Source organism: Rhinichthys klamathensis, unplaced genomic scaffold (assembly GCF_029890125.1).
Source record: "Rhinichthys klamathensis goyatoka isolate OS25496 unplaced genomic scaffold, OSU_Roscu_1.1 h1tg000032l_1, whole genome shotgun sequence".
Classification (NCBI taxonomy): Eukaryota; Metazoa; Chordata; class Actinopteri; order Cypriniformes; family Leuciscidae; genus Rhinichthys; species Rhinichthys klamathensis.
Window position 1 is genome coordinate 210,454 of NW_026606581.1, and position 21,509 is coordinate 231,962.

The following is a 21,509-nucleotide window of genomic DNA, read 5'->3' on the forward strand; positions in this document are numbered from 1 at the left end:
GGCCCGACGATTTCTGAACCGATCATAATTACTCCTCAATGGAGCGAGTCCAGACCGAACTTCCCGATCAAAAAATGTTGTGGGCGGGGTTCGGGCTGGCATCCAGGCTACACAATTACCATTTTACAGGTGAAACTCGAAAAATTTGAATATCGTGCAAAAGTTCATTTATTTCAGTAAATCAACTTAAAAGGTTAAACTAATATATTATATAGACTCATTACATGCAAAGTGAGATATTTCAAGCCTTTATTTGTTATAATTTTGATGATTATGGCTTACAGATATGAATATTCTAATTTTGAATTTGGGGTTTTCATAAGTTGTAAGCCATAATCATCCAAATTATAACAAATAAAAGCTTGAAATATCTCACTTTGCATGTAATGAGTCTATATAAGAGGCTATATTATGCCGCATTCCAGGCAACCTGTAACCCGTGTTTTTCCAACCTTATACCCGTGAAAGTGCACTAGAACGGCAGTCAAACCCGTGACTTCCCACCCGTGAACTCGTACTAGATCGATGTACTCCCAGTTACGAGCTCTGACGTCACATAGCCCGCGAAACCATACAAAACAGCAATGGTTTGTTTACATATAGCTACCACAATTCCTTGCGCTCAGGTAGTTTGGCGTGACTGGCTTGGAACGCGACAAAGTCGTGAGTCGTAGTTTGAAGTCGTGATTTACGTGCTCAAAAAACTGCCTGGAACGCAGCAAGAGTTGCGACACTCCCATAGACCGCCATAGGAACTTTGGAATGCGGAAGTAACGCGTGTCGTGGAGCGGCCAATAGTTCCAAACACTGATAGTTTCTCCATTGAACCCCATTCATTTTCAGTGCTCGCTGGTAAATTAATGAAATTACTGTATTTTTTTTACTTTTACACACATTAGCCGACCTCTCGTGAATCTAGTCTGTAGTTATATTTTATGTAGCCAGTTTTAGTAAATGTTTATTGGAAGATAATAGGTTAATTGCAGCTATAGCTTACGTGACCAACACTTCACTAACGTTAGCTAACTTACGGTAACTGATGTATATAATATATAATATTTTTAATAATATTTTATATGTATGTATATATATATATATATAGCCTATATATAATATTATATATACATACACACACACACAATTCATTTATTTAAATGGTTTAGGGTTATGCATATATGTGCTTATATGTATTTAGGAACATAGTTAATTCACTCATTAACTATCTCTCCAGTTTAATTTTATGAAGAATATTTTTCGGTTGAATATTTACCGAACATTGCTGTATATAGTCGTTGCTTTCTACGTTATGGGAGCAGTCTATTTCCCTCCTAAATCATTCATTTGTACATGCACAGCGTAATTATTTATATTTTATGTTGGTTGGAGTTCTGAACGGACTGCAGACCTCTTTGCGTGATCACGAAGCGGAATTTATAAGCAAGATCACGGGAATCAATAGCCTAATACAGCAGTTGTGCTAAAATAAATATCATGAGACGTCCATCATCAGATGAATGACATGGAAAAGTTAAGTTAGAGCCGCTAAAGCCAGTGCTACTACCCATGCGAACATGAACACTAGCGTTTCCCTCCAAAAATATAGCCTATAAACTTATCTAAGTTGTCACCCTGCAAAATGCAAAACTGACATTAACAAAATGCAATAACAGCTGAAAAAGTACTTGGGTGTGTGTTTTATTTTATATTTACCGTTTAATAATGCAATCGCTGCTGTCTGTCCATAGAAGAACATGACAGCCCGCGTACGTTTTGGAACTATTGGGGCTTACATGAACTACGTGACAGCCATCGCGGCGACATCAAAGCGTGTCGCAACTCTTTCTCTCTATGGCTCTGCCAGAGTGGCTCCGGGCAGATCGAATAGTTTTAAACTTCAACAGAGTACCCGCCTTCAATGAAGTTAACGCTTGTCAATGGGGAGTGGCCAGACTCTCTGTACAAATGAAATGTGTACGAGAGTCTGGTAGGACCAGGCAAATAATTCATATGTTTTTTTTTTTTTTTTTAAAGGTCTTTAAAAAAAAAAAGTAAAACCGCTAAACCTGAGTGGAGGCGTAAGCAGATTGTACAAATTCATTTGAATTGGCAAAACGTAAAATAGTTATGAATTGCCATAGGGAGTTTTCTTGGAATAGTCTTTGGAAAAGACTACGGTAAACAAAACTTCACTTTAAACGTACACTATGTAAGTTTTGGCCATCTAGCGGTTAAAAAACAAAACTTAATGCATTTTGCAGAAGAACATTGTTTTGGTTGTGCTTTGGTTCTTTCTCACAAATTCCAGCGCAGCGCTACATTCTTAGTGAAATGCCCCTTCACAATAGATAATTTTTTTTAAGTTACTGTTAGAGAGCTACAAATGGCAATTTATCTGTTCAATAAAATGCCTTACTCACTTGTTGAGTAATAAAAAACACCATCTCCGCGTTGCTTTAACACATTTCAAATACCTCAGTTCTCGCCAAAATCCAAGTTAATGTTGATTCTTGTTTTATTATGAGCTCTGTTGCGTTCTCTTTTTGCCAGCAGATTTCAAGATTTAGCGGCTCCATGTCAACCTTTCTCACTCGTGACGACAACTAACCTATTCCACTCCCACGCCAGACACACGTCAACGCAGCCAGAGCAACTTTCTTCTATTTACGGATATGACGAGAGACACACGGTCGAGTCACGGTAAGTATATATGCAGTTCCCCACGAAAACCATCCCGACAGGTCTAATATATAAACACTAATAATAATAGGCTAATCATAGTGAATCAGAGCCAGACAAAAACACGTTTCGGAAGAATGATGATGTATTGACTCAATATTTAAATTTTGAACAAAAAAGTTACACAATGTACCTTTAAAATGAGCCCGTGAAGTATTACACAGAGTAAAGAGTGTGACAACCCCTATTCTCCTCAATACATATTTATTAAATATAATTCAAATGTAACAAGCCTAACTGCGGAATAGTGCTGTGAAAAATATACATTTTAAATTAGAGCAACAGCCCCTGGTGTCTTTAATAATATATTGACCAAGCCCATTCTCCTTGTTTAACGCAACAATATAAATTCAACAAAATTCAAAGTAGGGCGAAGTGCTTCTAATAACCCACATCGTAAATTTCCATCTATTTATACAGTTTCTTGTCTTCATGGCCAATGATAAAACAAGCAGTAGTGTATTTATAGGGCTAGGGCTAATACACAAACACATCACGAGCACTGAGCCCCTCTTCTTCCCCCTCTCTAATTTGCAGCTCTATGGCAGCAGTGGCACTCTCAGCTCCACAAGAGGACAAATGACTTTAATTACAGAGTAATTGCCGAGCGTTGTGTTAATTAAATCTTGATCAGTTTAAGTAACTGGATTGCTCCCACATGGAGCCCATGCTGTGATGTGCTGTCTCACTCTCCCACGTGAACATCTTCAGTCTCACACACACACACCCTCCTCACACCTGGCACTATCCGCTACGATAAAACCTTTTTTTGTGTTTTATTCTTTCTTAAAGACTTAACCCCTTCATTTAGCTCCATCCTTTTGGTTGAAATTTGTCATAACTCAATTAGCGGATGCATTAGGTAACAAGAACTAATGTTTTGTGCAGCATTTATTAATCCAGGTTAATGTTCATTCTATTGTTTAATACATTTCAAACGTTTGGGATCGTGAGATTTTTGAACGCTTTTGAAAAAAGTCTCTTATGTTCACCAACACTGCATTTATTTGACACAATATTGTGAAATATTATTACAATTTCAATCACTCCAGTCTTCAGTGTCACACGATCCTTCAGAAATCATTCTAATATGCTGGTGCTCAGGTCTTATTATTATAACAGTTGAAAAAATAAGATTGTTTGGGGACGTTCAAACAGCATTCATTTTAAAAATAAATCTTTAGTAACATCATGAATGTCTTTACTGTCACTTTTGATCATGTGCCCTTGCTGAAAAAAAGGGATTCATTTCTTTTAAAAAAACTGCACTGACCTTAAATAGTATATTGTATAAATTTATTGTTTGTACATAATACAGTGTTTAAAGGTATTAGTATATGTATAAATTAACAGTAACCTAGATGCCGTAAAAGTATTGTTCACTGCAAAAACAATACCTTTTTGTAAAGTGTTGCCTACCAAAGTTGACTTTTTAGTTAAAAGAACAACAACTCTAAATTGAATGTGTTCTTAAAAATATTTCTTCTTAACTTTCTCAGTTACATTACATTTTTTGATCCCCCTCCCCCTTATTAAGGTTTATTGCAATGGCTGCAGGTAATTTGCGAAAATGCCATAACAAACATGATAGAAGCAGAATCAAGAGAGTGGCATCTACTGCAATTTTAGATACATGCATTATCTTTAGGTTCCTGTTGCTTTGGCCAAATTGAATCCTCTTATTTTAATTGGCCGCCATTAGGTGTTCTGCTCAAGGCAATTCCAAGGAGCCCTTGCTTTTGTTGTGCCTCATACTCCTGGCCCCGCTAAAGAATATTAATCACAATTGTCCTAATCTTTGGGATTTTAATTGGAGTGCTTTGTAAACCACAAGGAGGTAAACAGAAGACAAAGGTGGCCTAAATAGTCGGTTGATGTGCACAAGAATCGCCTTCTTGTTTTGTGTTGGCTTTTAAGAAACCGAGATCCCAACAAACATATCATTACATGCTTGTCTCAGAGATTGTAAAAAGCTTGTCTGATAGAGCTGTATATTAATAAAATAGGGTGTACTAGTTAATGCATGAGAGACATATTGCATTTACCACTGCAATTAATCTGTTGCAGACCGAATCCTTTCATTGCTGTGCATATTTGTGTAGCTAACACAGAGGATCATGGGATTTTTCTCTACAGATTTTAAAGGGCTTTATTGAAAATCCACTTGTTTGCTAGGCTCTTGGGTTTAGATTAAAACAGACTGTCAGTGTACAGTAAGTAAGCAGATAGTAAGCAACAGGCTGGAGCTGAAACATATTGCAATGAGTGGCGGATTTATCTGCGATTTAGGAACTCTAATCCAGTTTTCACTGATGCATTGAGCGATTGAATTCATGTGCAGATGTCGATATGTGTGATGTTGGCTTTGCTCTTAAAATACTGTGATTTTCTGGTGTCTTCTCTGCCCTGGCTGTAGTCAGCAGACATTTCACACACGAATAGGGGGTATAGAGTACATACTTGGCATTTGTAAAGTGTTTTGAGGTTATCAAATAATTTTTTTTTCTCATCAAATGTTTTTTTTTCTAAGTCTAAAAAATGATTCATACTTGCATTGAAATGGTAAAACAAACCCCTGAACTTTCAGAACGGCAGATTTGCCAGTTACAGATTGATGAAGAATTAAGACGCACCAAGAATTACCCAGATTAACCTGTCAAAGAAAAAAAAATTAAGCCTTCTCCTTTAACATTTCAACCCAGATGAATAATTCTCACATTCTTTGCATTTAAATTGAATGAATGCTGCACTCAAACTGACTCTTAGTGTAGAAATGTACCTAGCACTGCAGATAGTAGGTTCATTTATTCTCATTGGCTTAGGGCACTCCTATCTTTTGCTACCTGTTTATGTAGCATCAACGCTCGTCCTCATAAATCACCTTTATTGGTGATCACCTTTATTTTATTATTATCAAAAATTGAGTGTAAACTGTATAGTGTGTAACAGCCGTGTTCCATTCGTTTTCTCAATAAGGAAACTGATTTTTAAAGATAACTTGTACACCTTTAAAGACAGCTATACTGTGAGCTATGGGGCTGTTAATCGATTGTATGAGTTATGGCCTGCATTATTTCAACTTATGTTTTTATAACAATCGTTTAACAGCAGAATTCGTGGTGAAAAACTACATTACCAATCATGCTATACAGATAATTTCACCAATCAGAGTCGAAAAAAGCAAAACATGCCAAAGGAGCTCTTTAACTCCGCCCATGACGTAATCGAGTCTTATGTATACTTATATGTGTGTGTATATATATATATTATATATATATATATATATATATATGTGTGTGTGTATATATATATATATATATATACACTCACCTAAAGGATTATCAGGAACACCATACTAATACTGTGTTTGACCCCCTTTCGCCTTCAGAACTGCTTTAATTCTACGTGGCATTGATTCAACAAGGTGCTGAAAGCATTCTTTAGAAATGTTGGCCCATATTGATAGGATAGCATCTTGCAGTTAATAGAGATTTGTGGGATGCACATCCAGGGCACGAAGCTCCCGTTCCACCACATCCCAAAGATGCTCTATTGGGTTGAGATCTGGTGACTGTGGGGGCCATTTTAGTACAGTGAACTCATTGTCATGTTCAAGAAACCAATTTGAAATGATTCGAGCTTTGTGACATGGTGCATTATCCTGCTGGAAGTAGCCATCAGAGGATGGGTATATGGTGGCCATAAAGGGATGGACATGGTCAGAAACAATGCTCAGGTAGGCCGTGGCATTTAAACAATGCCCAATTGGCACTAAGGGGCCTAAAGTGTGCCAAGAAAACATCACCCACACCATTACACCACCACCACCAGCCTGCACAGTGGTAACAAGGCATGATGGATCCATGTTCTCATTCTGTTTACGCCAAATTCAAATTCAACAGAAATCGAGACTCATCAGACCAGGCAACATTTTTCCAGTCTTCAACTGTCCAATTTTGGTGAGCTCTTGCAAATTGTAGCCTCTTTTGCCTATTTGTAGTGGAGAAGAGTGGTACCCGGTGGGGTCTTCTGCTGTTGTAGCCCATCCGCCTCAAGGTTGTGCGTGTTGTGGCTTCACAAATGCTTTGCTGCATACCTCGGTTGTAACGAGTGTTTTTTTCAGTCAAAGTTGCTCTTCTATCAGCTTGAATCAGTCGGCCCATTCCCCTCTGACCTCTAGCATCAACAAGGCATTTTCGCCCACAGGACTGCCGCATACTGGATGTTTTTCCCTTTTCACACCATTCTTTGTAAACCCTAGAAATGGTTGTGCGTGAAAATCCCAGTAACTGAGCAGATTGTGAAATACTCAGACCGGACCGTCTGGCACCAACAACCATGCCACGCTCAAAATTGCTTAAATCACCTTTCTTTCCCATTCTGACATTCAGTTTGGAGTTCAGGAGATTGTCTTGACCAGGACCACACCCCTAAATGCATTGAAGCAACTGCCATCTGATTGGTTGATTAGATAATTGCATTAATGAGAAATTGAACAGGTGTTCCCAATAATCCTTTAGGTGAGTGTATATGTGTGTGTGTGTATGTATATATATATATATATATATATACATATTTTGCAGTAAACTTGAAATATATTGTTTATATGTATAATCAACATTATGTAAATGAGTTTTACTGTTAAGCAGTCTTGTACCTTTGTATTTTTGTGCGATTTTCAAAAACCTTTTTGCAATGTTATGATTCACCTAGCTGGTTGGTTTGGCTAATGGTTTATAACACTTAAACAAAGACTTTTTTAAAACCCCTATGGGAAAAATAATGGAAAGAATACTACTCTGTTTCCAGAAAACACTTTAAGTGTTATGTTTTATATTGGTTTTACATTTAAAGTAAAATAGCTGGGTTATGTATTATTTAGGAACTATAATTATAATATAGGATTATAATACAGTATTTGCATCATTTTCATATTACATATTAGAAGCGATTTTACATTTTTCTAAAGAGCAATTGATATATTTTGCTTTGGGGAAAGAGGTTTGTGGATGCGTGTTATAAAAAGGAAGACAGACAGCGTGTGTGTGTCAGGTGGTTGAAACAGTGATTAGACAGTAGGAACAGTAGTAAAGGGTGGAGGGGAGCGTGGAGGATTATGAACTCTGAGGTGCTGACACATCTCTACCTCTCAGAGCTCCCAATTTAGTCAAGGATCAGACTCCGTTTAGATAGTGGAGGATTAATGATCAGTCTAGCATGACATTTTTATGAGGGTAACCCTTCCACTCTTCAGGCACAGAAGGGTCTCGTATTACATCCACATCTCGCAACTGCCACCAGAAAGAATTTTACTGCAGCTAATTGTAAAAACTACAAGACAATCATTTCAGCGCTGAAGCCTGATTGAACGAGTCACACTCGGGAAAATAAACGGAGCACACTAATTAAAGGTCATTAAAAGTGTGCTCAAGGATTTTAGTAAGGGCAGATGTCATTTAATTTGACACAAATTAAAATAAGGCTGTGAGGAATGAATGTGTATGGTCCTAGTCTAATTTCAAGTCCCCATGTGGTGAAAATCAAGCTTTTAATGTTTTATATGTTTTTAATATGCTTTACGTCAAACTATGTGCAAATTCACAAGTCAACACTGTTGCAAAGTAATTTCTCCTAAAACTGCTGTGAAAAAAGACGGTTTGAAATAGCTGGTGATTCTGACGTCACAAACTACCTTGTAACCAATCACGTCACGAGGTGGGCGGGGTTTAGCATATCATTAACTGCTGCAAAGCAGGGCAGTCTCAAGAGAAGCTATGTTATCCTGGTATATTTTTCTGTTGATATGAAAAATCAGGTATATTTAGCAATAGCGGGTGAATTATGTATATGTTATGATTTGCCTTTTGTCCACTGACGTTCTGAGTTGTTCAGTGTTTAAGGATGCTGATTTTTAGAAGGCAGCTGTCTGACTCTGAGATACGAACTTGAACATGGTTTGTGTAACATTAGCAACACATTATTAGCTGTTTGCAGAGGTGGGTAGAGTATCCAAAAACTGTACTCAAGTAAAAGTACAAGTACTTATAGAAATATTTACTCAAAGTAAAAGTAAAAGTAATAATCTTAAAAGTTACTTGAGTAAGAGTAAAAAAGTATCCAATGAAAAAACTACTCAAGTAGTTAGTTACTAGTTACTTTGGATCACATAGGCCTATATATATATATATATATATATATATATATATATATATATATATATATAACATGACATTATTTAGATATTTTTTTATTTTAATGACTAAAATTATCATAATTAGATAAGCTATCTTTGCAACAAAAACAAGAAGAGACAAACATTATTTCTGTATATCTGTATATTATATCTATAGCCCGAAAACCATTGCCTGTCCTTTGGTTTGTATAATAGTATAATAACTTATACAACTACATTTGGATTATTAGACAATGTCGGAATAAAGTGACTCTATGGAGTTTTGCATTCATGTAAAGGGGTGGGAACCATTGACACAGAAAGTGTTAAAACTCTGCACATGTGCCCGCAGTCATGTCATGCCAAACACAACCAACGATCAAATGCACGGATCTTCTTCTGTCTGTTCTCCAAAATGTATTTAAATGTAGGCTATATTTGTGAAAGCATCTTTAAACTGGTTAACTGTGTCTAATAAGGCAGGCAAAGGCATTCGTTTTCAAGTCGAGTTCGCACGCCACTGCGCAATACACACATTGTGTGTGTACACACATTCATAAACTGGATGATGGCTTATTTTATGTATAAATTAATGTATATGTCCAAAAAAAGGGTAATGTCATACTTTGTAGTAGTGCTATATGGCGTAATAATCTGTTTGGTTGTAAAATGTATTACCTGAATGAAATGAAATCGAATGTATCGTCGTGTGGAATAATTCATTCACAGACAGCTTACGAAGTAACATACGAAGATGTTCAACTAATAAAGATCTTCATCGCTGGCAAAAAATATGATGCATTTGCAGATTTACTTTCTAGACTGTACTGTAGACTGTGGACCGCCACTTCATACAACGCTCTTGATGTAATCTTGATGTTGATGTAATCTTCCTGTTACGACTCCGATCTGATTCAGTGCGTGCAGGAAACTGAACAGATCATTCAAACTGATTCGCGAACCGATTTAGACAGATCTGCCCAACTTGTTTGATGAAGTCTTTGAACAGAATCGACTCAAAAGAGTGATTCATTTGTGAATTGAGCATCGCTCATGCCCAGAAAAAAAGAGAGAGCGCGCGCTTGGAATAAACTACGCTTTTAACAACATATTGCATTAAAATAAAGTAACGAGAGGAACGTCGCCCAACGTAACGAAGTAAAAGTACCGTTTTTTCATTAGAAATGTACTCGAGTTAAAGTAAAAGTACCCACAATTAAATCTACTCTTAAAAGTACAAATTTTCCCAAAAAATACTCAAGTAAATGTAACGAAGTAAATGTACTTCGTTACTACCCACCTCTGGCTGTTTGATAACGTAGTCAAGAAAAAGACTAATCATCTCGTAGGGATGCACGATATAGGATTTTGGCCGATATTCGATATGCCGATATTTTCAAACTAATTTTGCCCGATGCCGATACCGATACCGATATATTTGTATTTTTTTTAAGTGTAAAAAAAAGCTTATTAAAGCTTCTATTAATGTTCTCAGTCAAGAGCAGTGAGTGATTTCCTCTGTGTTTTGTTGTTTTATTAACATTAACGGGATAGTTCTCCCAAACATTTAAATTGTCATCATTTACTCTCTCAAGTTTCTTTCTTCTGTAGAAATTATAAAAGTTATTTGGAAGAATGTGGCTAACCAAACAGTTGCTGTACTCCAGTGACTTCCATAGTATATTTAAGCACAAGAAAGAAATGAATCCAGGTTTGAAACAGCATTAGATAGACAGAATTTTTATTTCTGGGTGCAGTATCTCTTTAAAGACAAGCGGCAGAATATTATTACTGTCTCTTTAAGAACTGCACGCGAGTAACGCGACGCGTCTAATATACACGCATTTGACAAGCAGATTTTCTCTGTTTGCTTTCACTTTAGACATAACCAACTTTGTTTATGTAAACCTTGTGTGTATTTGACAGTATCAGCGCAATAAGACTCGAAAGATTAGTCCAGTATGCAGGCGCTGTGACAGGCTTTTAGTTCCTGTGAGCGTCGCGTGTACGCGCTCAGAAAAGCGGATGTTAGAACAGCGCATCAGCACGTGAATGACATGTTTACCTAGCAAGACTTTGACGCACATGCAAACAATGAACTTTTGTGAATTGCGGTGTCCCGTGAGTGTAACTCTACCTCTGCGTTTACATGTGATGTGATGTGATGTGAATGTACGTCGCGTTGTACAGTATGTTGAGATGAAGGCGCCAGAATTGAACTGATAGAATGCACGATACTATGATTTTTCTTCAAAAGCAGATAGTGGAGACATTTTAATCGTCCACGATCAAAAACCGTGAGACGCACGGCACACCCCTAGTTGGAAGTTTAAGTTGCTGGCGCTCATGCTTTGTTCACGGTCGTCACGTGCGCATAGGAAACACGCCACCCTATCGGCAAGACTCATCGGCAGAAATATTCATATCGGCCGATGCCGATGATGGTCATTTTAAGCTTTTATCGGCCGATACCGATGTTGTCCCGATATCATCGTGCATCCCTATCATCTCGCAATTCTGACTTTTTTCTCAGAATTACATGATATTACATGAAGAAGGACTACACGCCTGCACACATTCAAATGCGCATACCTATGGACTGAACACGTGATGCACATGTGTGCACGCCGTCTGCGTTTTCGTGGGTTTGCGTTTTGAGGTTTACGCGGAGATAACGGATAATCGTTTGCACCTTCGAACCTATTTCAGGGAGTGTGTTCTCGAGACACCAGGCACTGTTGTTGTGAGGATGGGCGGCCGGAGCGCGTTGAGTGTTTTCTGTTAGAGCGGTGTCGTGTTAGCAGCCCCTGAGTTAATAACTAATGATCTTCGCAACGGAAGTGAATCAATCAAAACTAACTTTAGCTGGACAATAACTAATTTATCCTAATGCTGTTGTAAAGCCTAAACAATCTTTTACGGTCATTTCTATTTTAACTGTAAAGCTGCTTTGAAACAATCCATACTGTTAAAAGCGCTTTATAAATAAATGTGAAGGGATATAAACTCGCAATTGAGAGTTATAAAGATAAAGTCATAATGTTATAAAGGAAAAAAGGTCAGACATTAAAGTTATTTTGTCCAATGTAATATTTTCAACGTTCCATATACTGTATATGCTTAGTAATCCACATCAAGTCACACAACAGTGCAATCTACCGTCTACCCCTAAAGAATGATCATAGTAACCATATAGTTACAAGCTGTAGTTACTGTTATTATTATTAAACTATAATAAAATAATGTGATTTCCTTTAAACAACATAAGTTTTCAGGAATATTTGTGTCCCTTTCATTTATTATTTTGATAATATTAATGGAAAATACCATGTTTTATTGTAGTAACAGTTAAAGTAACACTTTTAAGGTAAGTATGTTTATAGTAAAGAAATCATTATAGTAGGCATGAGTTTACACATCACCGGATTATAATGGGATTAAAGCCTGAAACGATGAATGCCACATCTAGAATGGCACAAAATATAGTTACTGTGTTAGGCTGAATAAAAAAAGAAATAAACATGTTAACTATATATGGACACACTACAGTTAGTTAACAGCAAAAATGTGGTAACTCCGTATTAACTATTGTCATCAAAGAGAGATTAAAACGTTTCTGAAAGCTTATTATCGTGTTTATTGGAGATCCCGTATTTATTTGTTTAGATTTTGCAGTAGTCACAAGAACTGCAGCAACTTCGGTAATTTGCCGGAAACTACGGTTACTATGGTAATTTTTACAAGCGCTAATACAAACCCCTCCCAACCAGGAAGTGAAATCCAGCACTATCATCGAGTCCAAGCGGGAAAAAAGTCAAAAGATCAACAGTGCAGATGTAAATGCAGATGCAGTCCAGATTGTGCTTCTGAGAAGACTAAAAACGCACAATGACGCGATGTTTATAAGCTTCAGTTCGGTTTGTTAAGAGCAACATTTGCAATGCTCTCTACATAAAGGCTTCCACCACCGGGATAGAAGAGGGCAACTTAAACGATAACTTTGTTATTTTGACACCTTACCTCGACAATAACGCTTCCGTACAGCATATATGTTTATATATATTTATAAACATGTATTTATCGGTATATTTTGAGTACGCTCCGGATTGCAAACTAGATGCGCGAGATGAAGAATGCTTCTCCAGACACGTTGAGTAAACGTGTAAAATACCGGAAGTTTCAAATAATTAACACTAACTTCAAAACCTCAGAAGACGCGTCTGAATGTCGTCGGACAGGTGGACATGGACCCTGACAGGAGCGACAGCGGTGTGTGTTTTATCGGTGTATGTGGCCTCGGCGCCGCGCGCTGTGCCCGGTGGAGACTCAGGTAGGACTGCAGTCAGTCACATGAGTTTGTGTTTATGTCACATGCAGCCTATCACAGAACAGCATATTGTAATATCACATAGTATGACGCTTTTTGAAGTGTGAATCGCATGAGACCTATTGAGATTATTGTTAATCTCTCAGAACCCTGTCTCAATCCATCGCCTACAGTGGAACCCAAAGATTATTTGGACACTCAAGTCTTATACAGTATGTATGACACATTATCACATTAAATCCTCAATGGACCCAGGAAAACATGTTTGTCCTCTTTAATGGACTATATTTTAGTGAATTTCTCTGACACCATACATGTCACAGTCTGGATGTCCCGTAAAGAGCACATTCAGGGCTTTTCAGAGGTAGGCTACCAAATGTTTGGAGGTTTCAACTTGACAACAACAACAACTCCTTGGTCTTTAAAAATGCCTGACATTAATTTAGTGATCGAATTTAGCACTCTTATAGAAATATGATAATATTCTGTAGTTTTCTTTTAAATCTGACTCATTTTCAAATATTCGTGAATGTTATGTGGTTTCTAATCAAAATATGACTTTCTGTTACAAAACAGTGCATTGATTTCATACATGTCCTCTGAAGAGATAGGACATAAAGCATGTTTATCAGGCATTTTGGGAGACACAACAAGAGAAATGATATATTCCTATGAAATATTAGATATTATTATGAAAATGTTGCCAATTATTACTCTCATTATTACACTTCTGTTTTCAGTACATGTTGCCCCAAGAACACATTAATGTGCAAACCAGATACAGTGTATAGATGCATTGTTTTGAATGGGACTACCCATTTATGGCAATTTTACCCATATTTCATAAAGCAAAATGGTATCATTCATTACGTTATATCTTTCATAGCTTAGTTGAGAATCATCTTTATACTGCAGCGTTTGTTATTTTTGTTAGGTTTTAATAGACCAAAAAATATTTAAAAAGTATTGGACACTTTCTGGTTGCGAATGCGATCATTGAAAATGGCTCAGAAAAGTTGTTTTTGAGATTGCGTTTACAGATGCCACTTTTGTTTTAGCCTATTATATTTTGCCATTATTCACTGCAGACATTATCATCTGTGTGAACAAATGGGAAGGTTATTTACTGCTGGGTCAGACTAGATGAGTGTGTCTGCGTCCCTCTCAAAGCTGTCAAGAGAACAGAAATACTAATCCCTCTGGACTGACGTCAGACCATTAATCACAAGATAGAGAGAGAGAAATACTGTACATGATGATATTAACGCACGGCAGAATTGGTGAAAAAATGTGAAAAAATTATTAGGATGTAATCAAGATTAACAGGTATAAGGAAAATAATTTACAAGTTTTTAATTGATAGTTTGACCACATGACATTAGTCATTCGATTTTTTTTTTTTAAATGTATAAAACATTTTCAAAACCATATAAAGCCAGCTAGAATACAAGGTTCATTTGTAAGAACCTGGCATGTGTTTTAAACTAGATTTCTTTATTGTGTTTTATTTATACACTCTTTTTTTTGTCATTGACCCATGAATGCAGTCTTGCACAATGCTTTTTAAAAAGTTGTCCTATAGACAGCCAGATTCACTAATTGGATACAAAAATAAATGTTTTTCTTCCGGGGGGGGGGAAAGCAAACAACAAGCTGCTGTTCTGTGAGCTTTACAGCATGTGCACGGGCAGGGTGGCTTTTGGAGGCTTTTGGGGGGGGGGGGGGGGGGGGGGGGGGGGGGGGGGGGGGGGTTGCAAGAAGCTGTTTGGGGCTTACGGAGAGAGAAAAAACAGCCAACCCCTTAAGCGTGGCGTTTAGGGACATTGCAGGATGCTGGTGTGATAGCGCCAGCTGAATGCTCGGCAGAAATTCTCCAGGTCTCCGTCTCGCAGTCCTAATCCCTTTAGGTGTGCTGCGCCCCGGAGAGGCTGAGCGGGCGCCCCGCGGGACCGCTGTTGTCTAGGAATGCGAGTGTGGAAATGATGGGGATTATGGGGGGAAAAAGGCTGCTGTGGGTGCCTATCACAGAGACACTTCGCTCCTTCCGCCGCTGTCCTGCGCTCAACTGCATCTGTACCCCTTTCTCTGTTTAGCCCTCCCTCCATGGGACTGGGCTCTCTTTTGGGGTCTAGACACAGCACTGCACTGCCATGAATGAAATTGTGATGCATAACATGAGAAATTTTGATTACAGGGAGATCCACATGCTTTGAAATGCGGTAGACCTGGCCTCACCGCGCGTGTATTTATTTCTATTCTAAATGAGACTGTGAAAGCAGAGGAAATTCAGCCGCTGAAGTGTGAGGGGTCTGCACCTACAGATAGAGGACTTCCAACATGACAACGAAAACAGACGACCGCTAGTGATACGCAGGAAGTGCCAGCTAACAATTTCAAAATTTTGTGATGCACTGAACATTTCATATTGCATCAGAGAGCACAGATTATAGGATTTTACAGTGTTTAGACAAGTATTGCGTCAGGCAGCATTGCTTAGATTTATACAACAGGGCTAAAACATTTGGGATTAGTAGGCGAAAGGACTTTTTGTCCATTAATCTCTGAACTCTGAAAAAACAGTTTTTTGGGGGTTTGTAGATTTCCAGATTTTGGTTGTCAAGTTTTGAAATTGCTACCCATTCCACACCTAAACCTCTCTGTATCGATACTGTAATGAGCAGGGTTTCCACAGCCATGGAAAACCTGTGAACATCTAGGCCTATGAATTTTAAAATGTTCATTTCTAAGCATGGAAAAGGAATGGAATTGAATGAAATTTGAAGTCATGGATACACAGACAGTACTTACAGCGTCTGTAAGAAGTCGCTTATGCTCACCAAGACTGCGTTTATTTTCAATCTTTGAAAAGAACAGCATTCATTAGAAATAGAAATGTCTTTATTGTCACTTTTGATCAATTTAATGCACCCTTGTTGAAGAAAAGCATTCATTTCTTTAAAAAAAACCCAATTGGTGGGTCGTAAACCATTTAATTTAATTTAATTTAATTTAATTTATTTATAAAGCACAAATAAACACAACAGAAGTTGACCACTGTGCTGTACAAATGAAACCTGTGCTTTTTCCTAAACTAGAGTTCAATGGCCAGTTAGTCTGTCTGTTAAAGGGGTCATGACATGGATTTTTAAAAATCATTTTAATGTGTTCCTTTAAGTTCACTATCACTAATAATGTTGATAGTTTTTTGCCCCCCCCCCCCAAAAAATAAAAAAATATATGTGTGTGTGTGTGTAAAAAACATTTTTTTCAACCCTTGTTCTGGAACAGGTGTGAGCCTCTGTCTGAAATGATCAGTTTTTAAGGGTGATGATCTCCTTTAAAGTGATCTCCTTTAAAGTAAACGGCCGCTGTTATGATTGGCTAACGTCATCGCATATGAAACCTTATCAACAACACCCACTCGCTATTGCACGCGATTAAGTGTTCTGAAAACATTATATAAAACCGTAATTTGCAGACAAAGCATTATGAAATATACGGTTTACGATGTAGCCGCTCTCAGGTCTAAAACCGCTGACTGCTTCATCTGTCAAGAAAGGTCTCTCTGTAAACTTTCTATCACACTGTGCTTCGTTTGCAAAACAATCTGCAGTCAAATTCTCAGAGCAAACATCCTTTGACGCAATCCATGACGGCATTGAAAATAAACCATCCACTTGTTCCTGACACTGGGATCCTTAATGGGTTCTAGTGATGGGTCGATCATGAACGATTCATTCATTTTGAAAGAGTCTGTAATATGACTAAGGAATAACCAAGGGGGTAATCCATCGACCGGAAGTTGAAGCCGGCCGGGTGCCGCCATGTTGTAGCAGAACTTCACTTGCGTTAGCATTTCCATTGACTCCCATTCATTTTGGCGTCACTTTGACAGCGAATAACTTTACATCTGAGAAACAGATTTAGTAAAAATAGGCTAACGATTGCGTCATAACCACTCGACTCTCTGTCGCGCTGTACAGAAATTACCGTACAGACAGGAGGAGAAGCTCGCAGGCAATCGGCGGGACGTTCCGTCAAGGGAGAAGCCCATAGATAATGAGTCCATAAAAGCAACGCAATACTTACTCCTGCTCACTCACGCCAAAGAACTCTTTGCTCAAGTTCCCCGTCTCTGCAAGATTAACGTTGGCAATTTTCACGCACAGCTACTAGAAGAGTAACGTCTGTCAGACAGGTTGCTCACGTCATCAAGCTTAGTTTGAGTCGGTTTGAGTCTGCGCGTCAGGAATGGAAGTGCTCAAAAATCGCTAAAAATGGGCTCAACTGTCTCAACTGAGTTCCAATGAGATGGCTCTGTCCACTTCTTATACTGTCTATGGGAATAACGAGTTGTCTCAGAGAGTGATTTGTTCATTTTGTGTTGACCGTGCATGCGCAACATCCCATAGGTTCTGTACAGGAAACAGGAATGATTAGTTCACCTCCCAAGTCTTCGGGTCCGAGTCGTTCGTTCTTTTGTCACGTGACTTGACATCCGTATTGGATACTGAAATTGGTTAATAATTCCCAATCTTTCCTACAAACAAGCGTGTTGTTAGTTGTCTTACAGTAAAGTGATGCAGTTCTGGCCTCAAATTTCTTACAATGTATTAATTCCCCTAACTTTTCGATTTTCCTTTCCATAATTCATGATGAACGAACGACTCAGACCCAAAGACTCGGAAGGTGAACTAATAATTTCTGCACAGACTACATAGCTTCAGCCTATGGGGCTGTGACATTTCAGTTATATTCTGCTGAAATTCTGCTGAGATTTGTTCATTTTGCTGAATGAGACTCAAAGATCCGAGTCAGTAAAATGATCCGAACTTTCCATCACTAACTATTTGCTTTTGAGGTGCAATGACACCTTGTTTGTTGATGTCTTGCTCTAGAGGCAGGCATCTGAAAATGTATTTGCTGTGTGACGTCACAAATCCCACAATATCGAAACGAGCCGTTTTTGGAGCTTGATTAAATAAATGCTTTGTTTATAATGAGGTGGACATTTTAAGCTTTGAAACTTGCTGGATGTTTTAATGGTACAAAGACCTCTTATATGTCAAAAGATGTCATGGCCCCTTTAAGGGTCTTAACAGAGACATTTGTATTCTAATAAATATAATCTGTAAAATCTATTAATTCAGGTGACATACATCCAGAAATACGCTGAACAATCTGTCTGGTAATCATGAATCATGAAAGGTCCTGGAAACTGATTGGTCAGAAAGTGTGGGAACCCTGAATGAGTCATAGGTTTTTAATATGTTGATGGTTTACAGGACTAGATATGTGTGAATAATGGTTGTGAGCTCTTAAAAAGACCAGTCACTCGTGAGCTTTTTGTATGCGTGTGGCTCTGCGCAGAGGGACTCGCAGGCGTTTACGTCCATGTATGCCATACAGCGACGGATGGGGCTCTGCACATGCATCTCGAGTCACAGAATATGGGAAGAGTGAATAGATTTGCCTGTGTATGTGTGCGTCTGTCTGCTCGGGGATCAGGGGAGCCGTGTGCGATGGAAGAGAATGAGCGTGTCGCTTAGGAAATGTCACACTGGGAAGATTTTGCAGGTTTTGATCCGGGCAAATTAATGCAAAACCCAGTGCAAGTATTTGATTTGGGAAAACTTTCAGGAGCGGACTTGTCTCTTAATAATAATTATTGGGTTTACATTAATTTCCCTCTCTGTTTTTCTACCACAGGAGAGCTGATCACTGCTGCTTGTGAACTGGGGGTAAGCATTAGCTGCATTGTTTAATCAATCCACTCATTAACTCTTATACGCATTAAGGAAGTTTAATTAAGTATGGGGGGAGAAGAAAGATGATTAATTTACTTTTCAGGCCACAGGTTTTTTATCCTCTCTTCTTTTCTATGCACTTCTTTTTTTGACTAAGTTAGGACTAGAGAATGCTATAATTTGCAACCCTGTTCTTCAAATCCAATTAGACTGAATGGTTAGGCGATGGCTTTTGTAAGCTTCGCCTTATGTACGGTATAAGGCTTATTATACTCAACCCCTCTCCTTTTTGTGCATGCGTGTGTGCGTGTGTGTAAGCCGCAAAGAATGAACTAAATCGGGTTAACAGTTATAATAAGTTTTATTATTTAATAAAGTTTATTACGCCGCCGCGATCCTTTTAGGGAGTCTGTGGCGGTGTCACTATGCCAGTAATCCCTCCCTCTGTCCGTGTGGCCTGCCTGTCTGCGGCTCTCCCCAGGGTCGGAGGGCTCTCTCCGGGCCACAGGCCGCCGGCCCTCCCTTCCTGCTCCCTGGAGCCGTGGATCTTTTCTCCTTTAAACTCCTCATATAGCAGGACTGCCCCCTACCGTGCATTTCGCCTTTTTTTCCCACCATGCCACCCGCGCTTCCAGACCTGGCGGCGGCTCTGCGTTGCTTTCCACGCCGTCGGCCTCGCGTGGCACCAGTGCAGGCATTTCTGCCACACACCTCACACGTCACTTGCGCAGTCACGCACACCTTGCTGGCACTTCCAAGCGTGCCCTTCGCGCCCCTGCCATCTGTTTGCCATACTGTCTCTCTCTTTCTTTTGTCCTGTCTTTGTGCCCCCTTCCAAGCCTCTCTGTTCTTCTCTGCCTTGACCTCTCTTTCTTGTCTTCAAGCTCTCCGTTCTTTCCTGATATTGAATTAGCATCTTTACTTTATATTCAGACATTTGGCATTGTTGGGGAAGCTACTTTACAATCGATTCTACTCATAATTTAAAGTCACTCAACTAAAGTCAGACTACCCTGTTGACAAGCTAAGTAACTAACAATATTATATTATTCTTTTTTTTTACCGGTTCAGTTCAATTAATTGTACAAATGAATCAATTCACAAAAATGTATTTGATTACCCCATGCTTAATATGAGAGAGTAGGGCATACCTGTCAACACTCCCGTTTTTCCCGGGTTTCTCCCGTTTTTTAGCCCTATCTCCCGGACCCCTCCCGGTTTGTTATTTCTCCCGGGAAACTCCCGTAATTTGCATGGCCCAAACTCCTTTATGAATAATCGGACCAATATGTTTGTCTAATGTTGACCAGTTGCCAGATTGTATTAAATGCATTATATTCACACAATCCACAGACCATTTACAATTTCAACCCGTTTGTCACCTCAACCTGGCAACCTATAACCCAGTTGCGCAGTCGCGGAAAGTTTAACCCGAAAGCGAGCCGATAGACATGATGGCAGGTGAAGGTGGTGTCCCCGCAATGAAACTGAAGTACAGTTTGTAACGCGTTGCTTCAGGAAGATTAGGGATAGCTCACAACTGAAGTTATTGCATGCAGAGGCCAGACAGACACACGGAGGCGATTGGCATCTCACAACTCGCACTTTATTCCCAAATCTAACTCGTGTAGCCTAACTGTCTGTCACACGTTCTACTGTCCACATCGTTACTTAGTAAACAAAATAAGATAAAAATTAGCATCAAACAGAAATTACCCGCATACATGGGGTGTTCGCATTGACAGTAAAAGGGGTGTTCGAGGCCCAAGGCACATACAATACAATACTGCCGACAGTTCAACAGGGAGCGCATAGCTCTTAAAGGGGCCACACCTTATTTCCAGTCGTTACAAGTTGTACATATACCTCAACCCCCCCCCCCCCCCCCCGCCGCCGCCGGAGAAATCTCCCGGATTTTGAAAACCAAATGTTGACAGGTATGGAGTAGGGTCTCCACGACTACCCATTTTTAGTAGTCGACCAATAGTTGATGTCATCCAGGGGTTCCATCTGTAACTTTACGGACCCCAGATATAAAAATCCCCTTGTAAGGGACCCAGTTCCTTAAAATTATGAGATATAAATATGGAATTGTATGAAATAGAGTAGATATTTTTTGAGTTGTGTGAATTTATTGTGTTTATAAAACAACAATTTATTTATTGCAATTTTAAATTTGTCTTGCATTGAACATCTCGCAAAATCTGACTGAGATTTTTTATCTTACAGTTTTGACTCTTTTCCTCACAGTTCTGAGTTTACATCTTACACTTTTTCTCTTTTTAAATCTGCCTGCTTTATGGACGAGTGTCTGTCTGGATCACAAAAATGTTTTTGTACATTCCATTTCGTATTCATATGAAGTTCTCGAAATATGTTTGTGCTCAAGACAGACCCTTTCACCCACAAATTAGGCAGGTCACAAGTCCAAGATTGGACATCGGAAGAACCCTGGAGGTTTTTTTTATGTTACAATTTTCTATATCTTTAAGTTTGTAGACCCCCTAGAACCCTCCTGCAGCCCCCT

At 38.8% G+C, this 21,509-nt stretch overlaps 1 protein-coding gene across 3 annotated transcripts in view; it reads left to right on the forward strand.

The window, feature by feature from the left end:
• Positions 1 to 12,963: 12,963 nt before the first annotated feature.
• Positions 12,964 to 21,509, forward strand: part of tmem260 (transmembrane protein 260) — a 42,615-nt gene continuing 34,069 nt past the window's right edge. Inside the window, exons 1-2 of one of the 3 annotated variants that reach the window (XM_056245473.1) lie at positions 12,964 to 13,238; positions 18,945 to 18,976. In XM_056245473.1, coding sequence (XP_056101448.1) covers positions 13,133 to 13,238; positions 18,945 to 18,976 — 138 coding nt within the window. In that variant the 5' untranslated portion in view covers positions 12,964 to 13,132. The remainder of the gene's footprint in view (positions 13,239 to 18,944; positions 18,977 to 21,509) is intronic. The other 2 variants (XM_056245471.1, XM_056245472.1) reach the window with 2 other exon arrangements.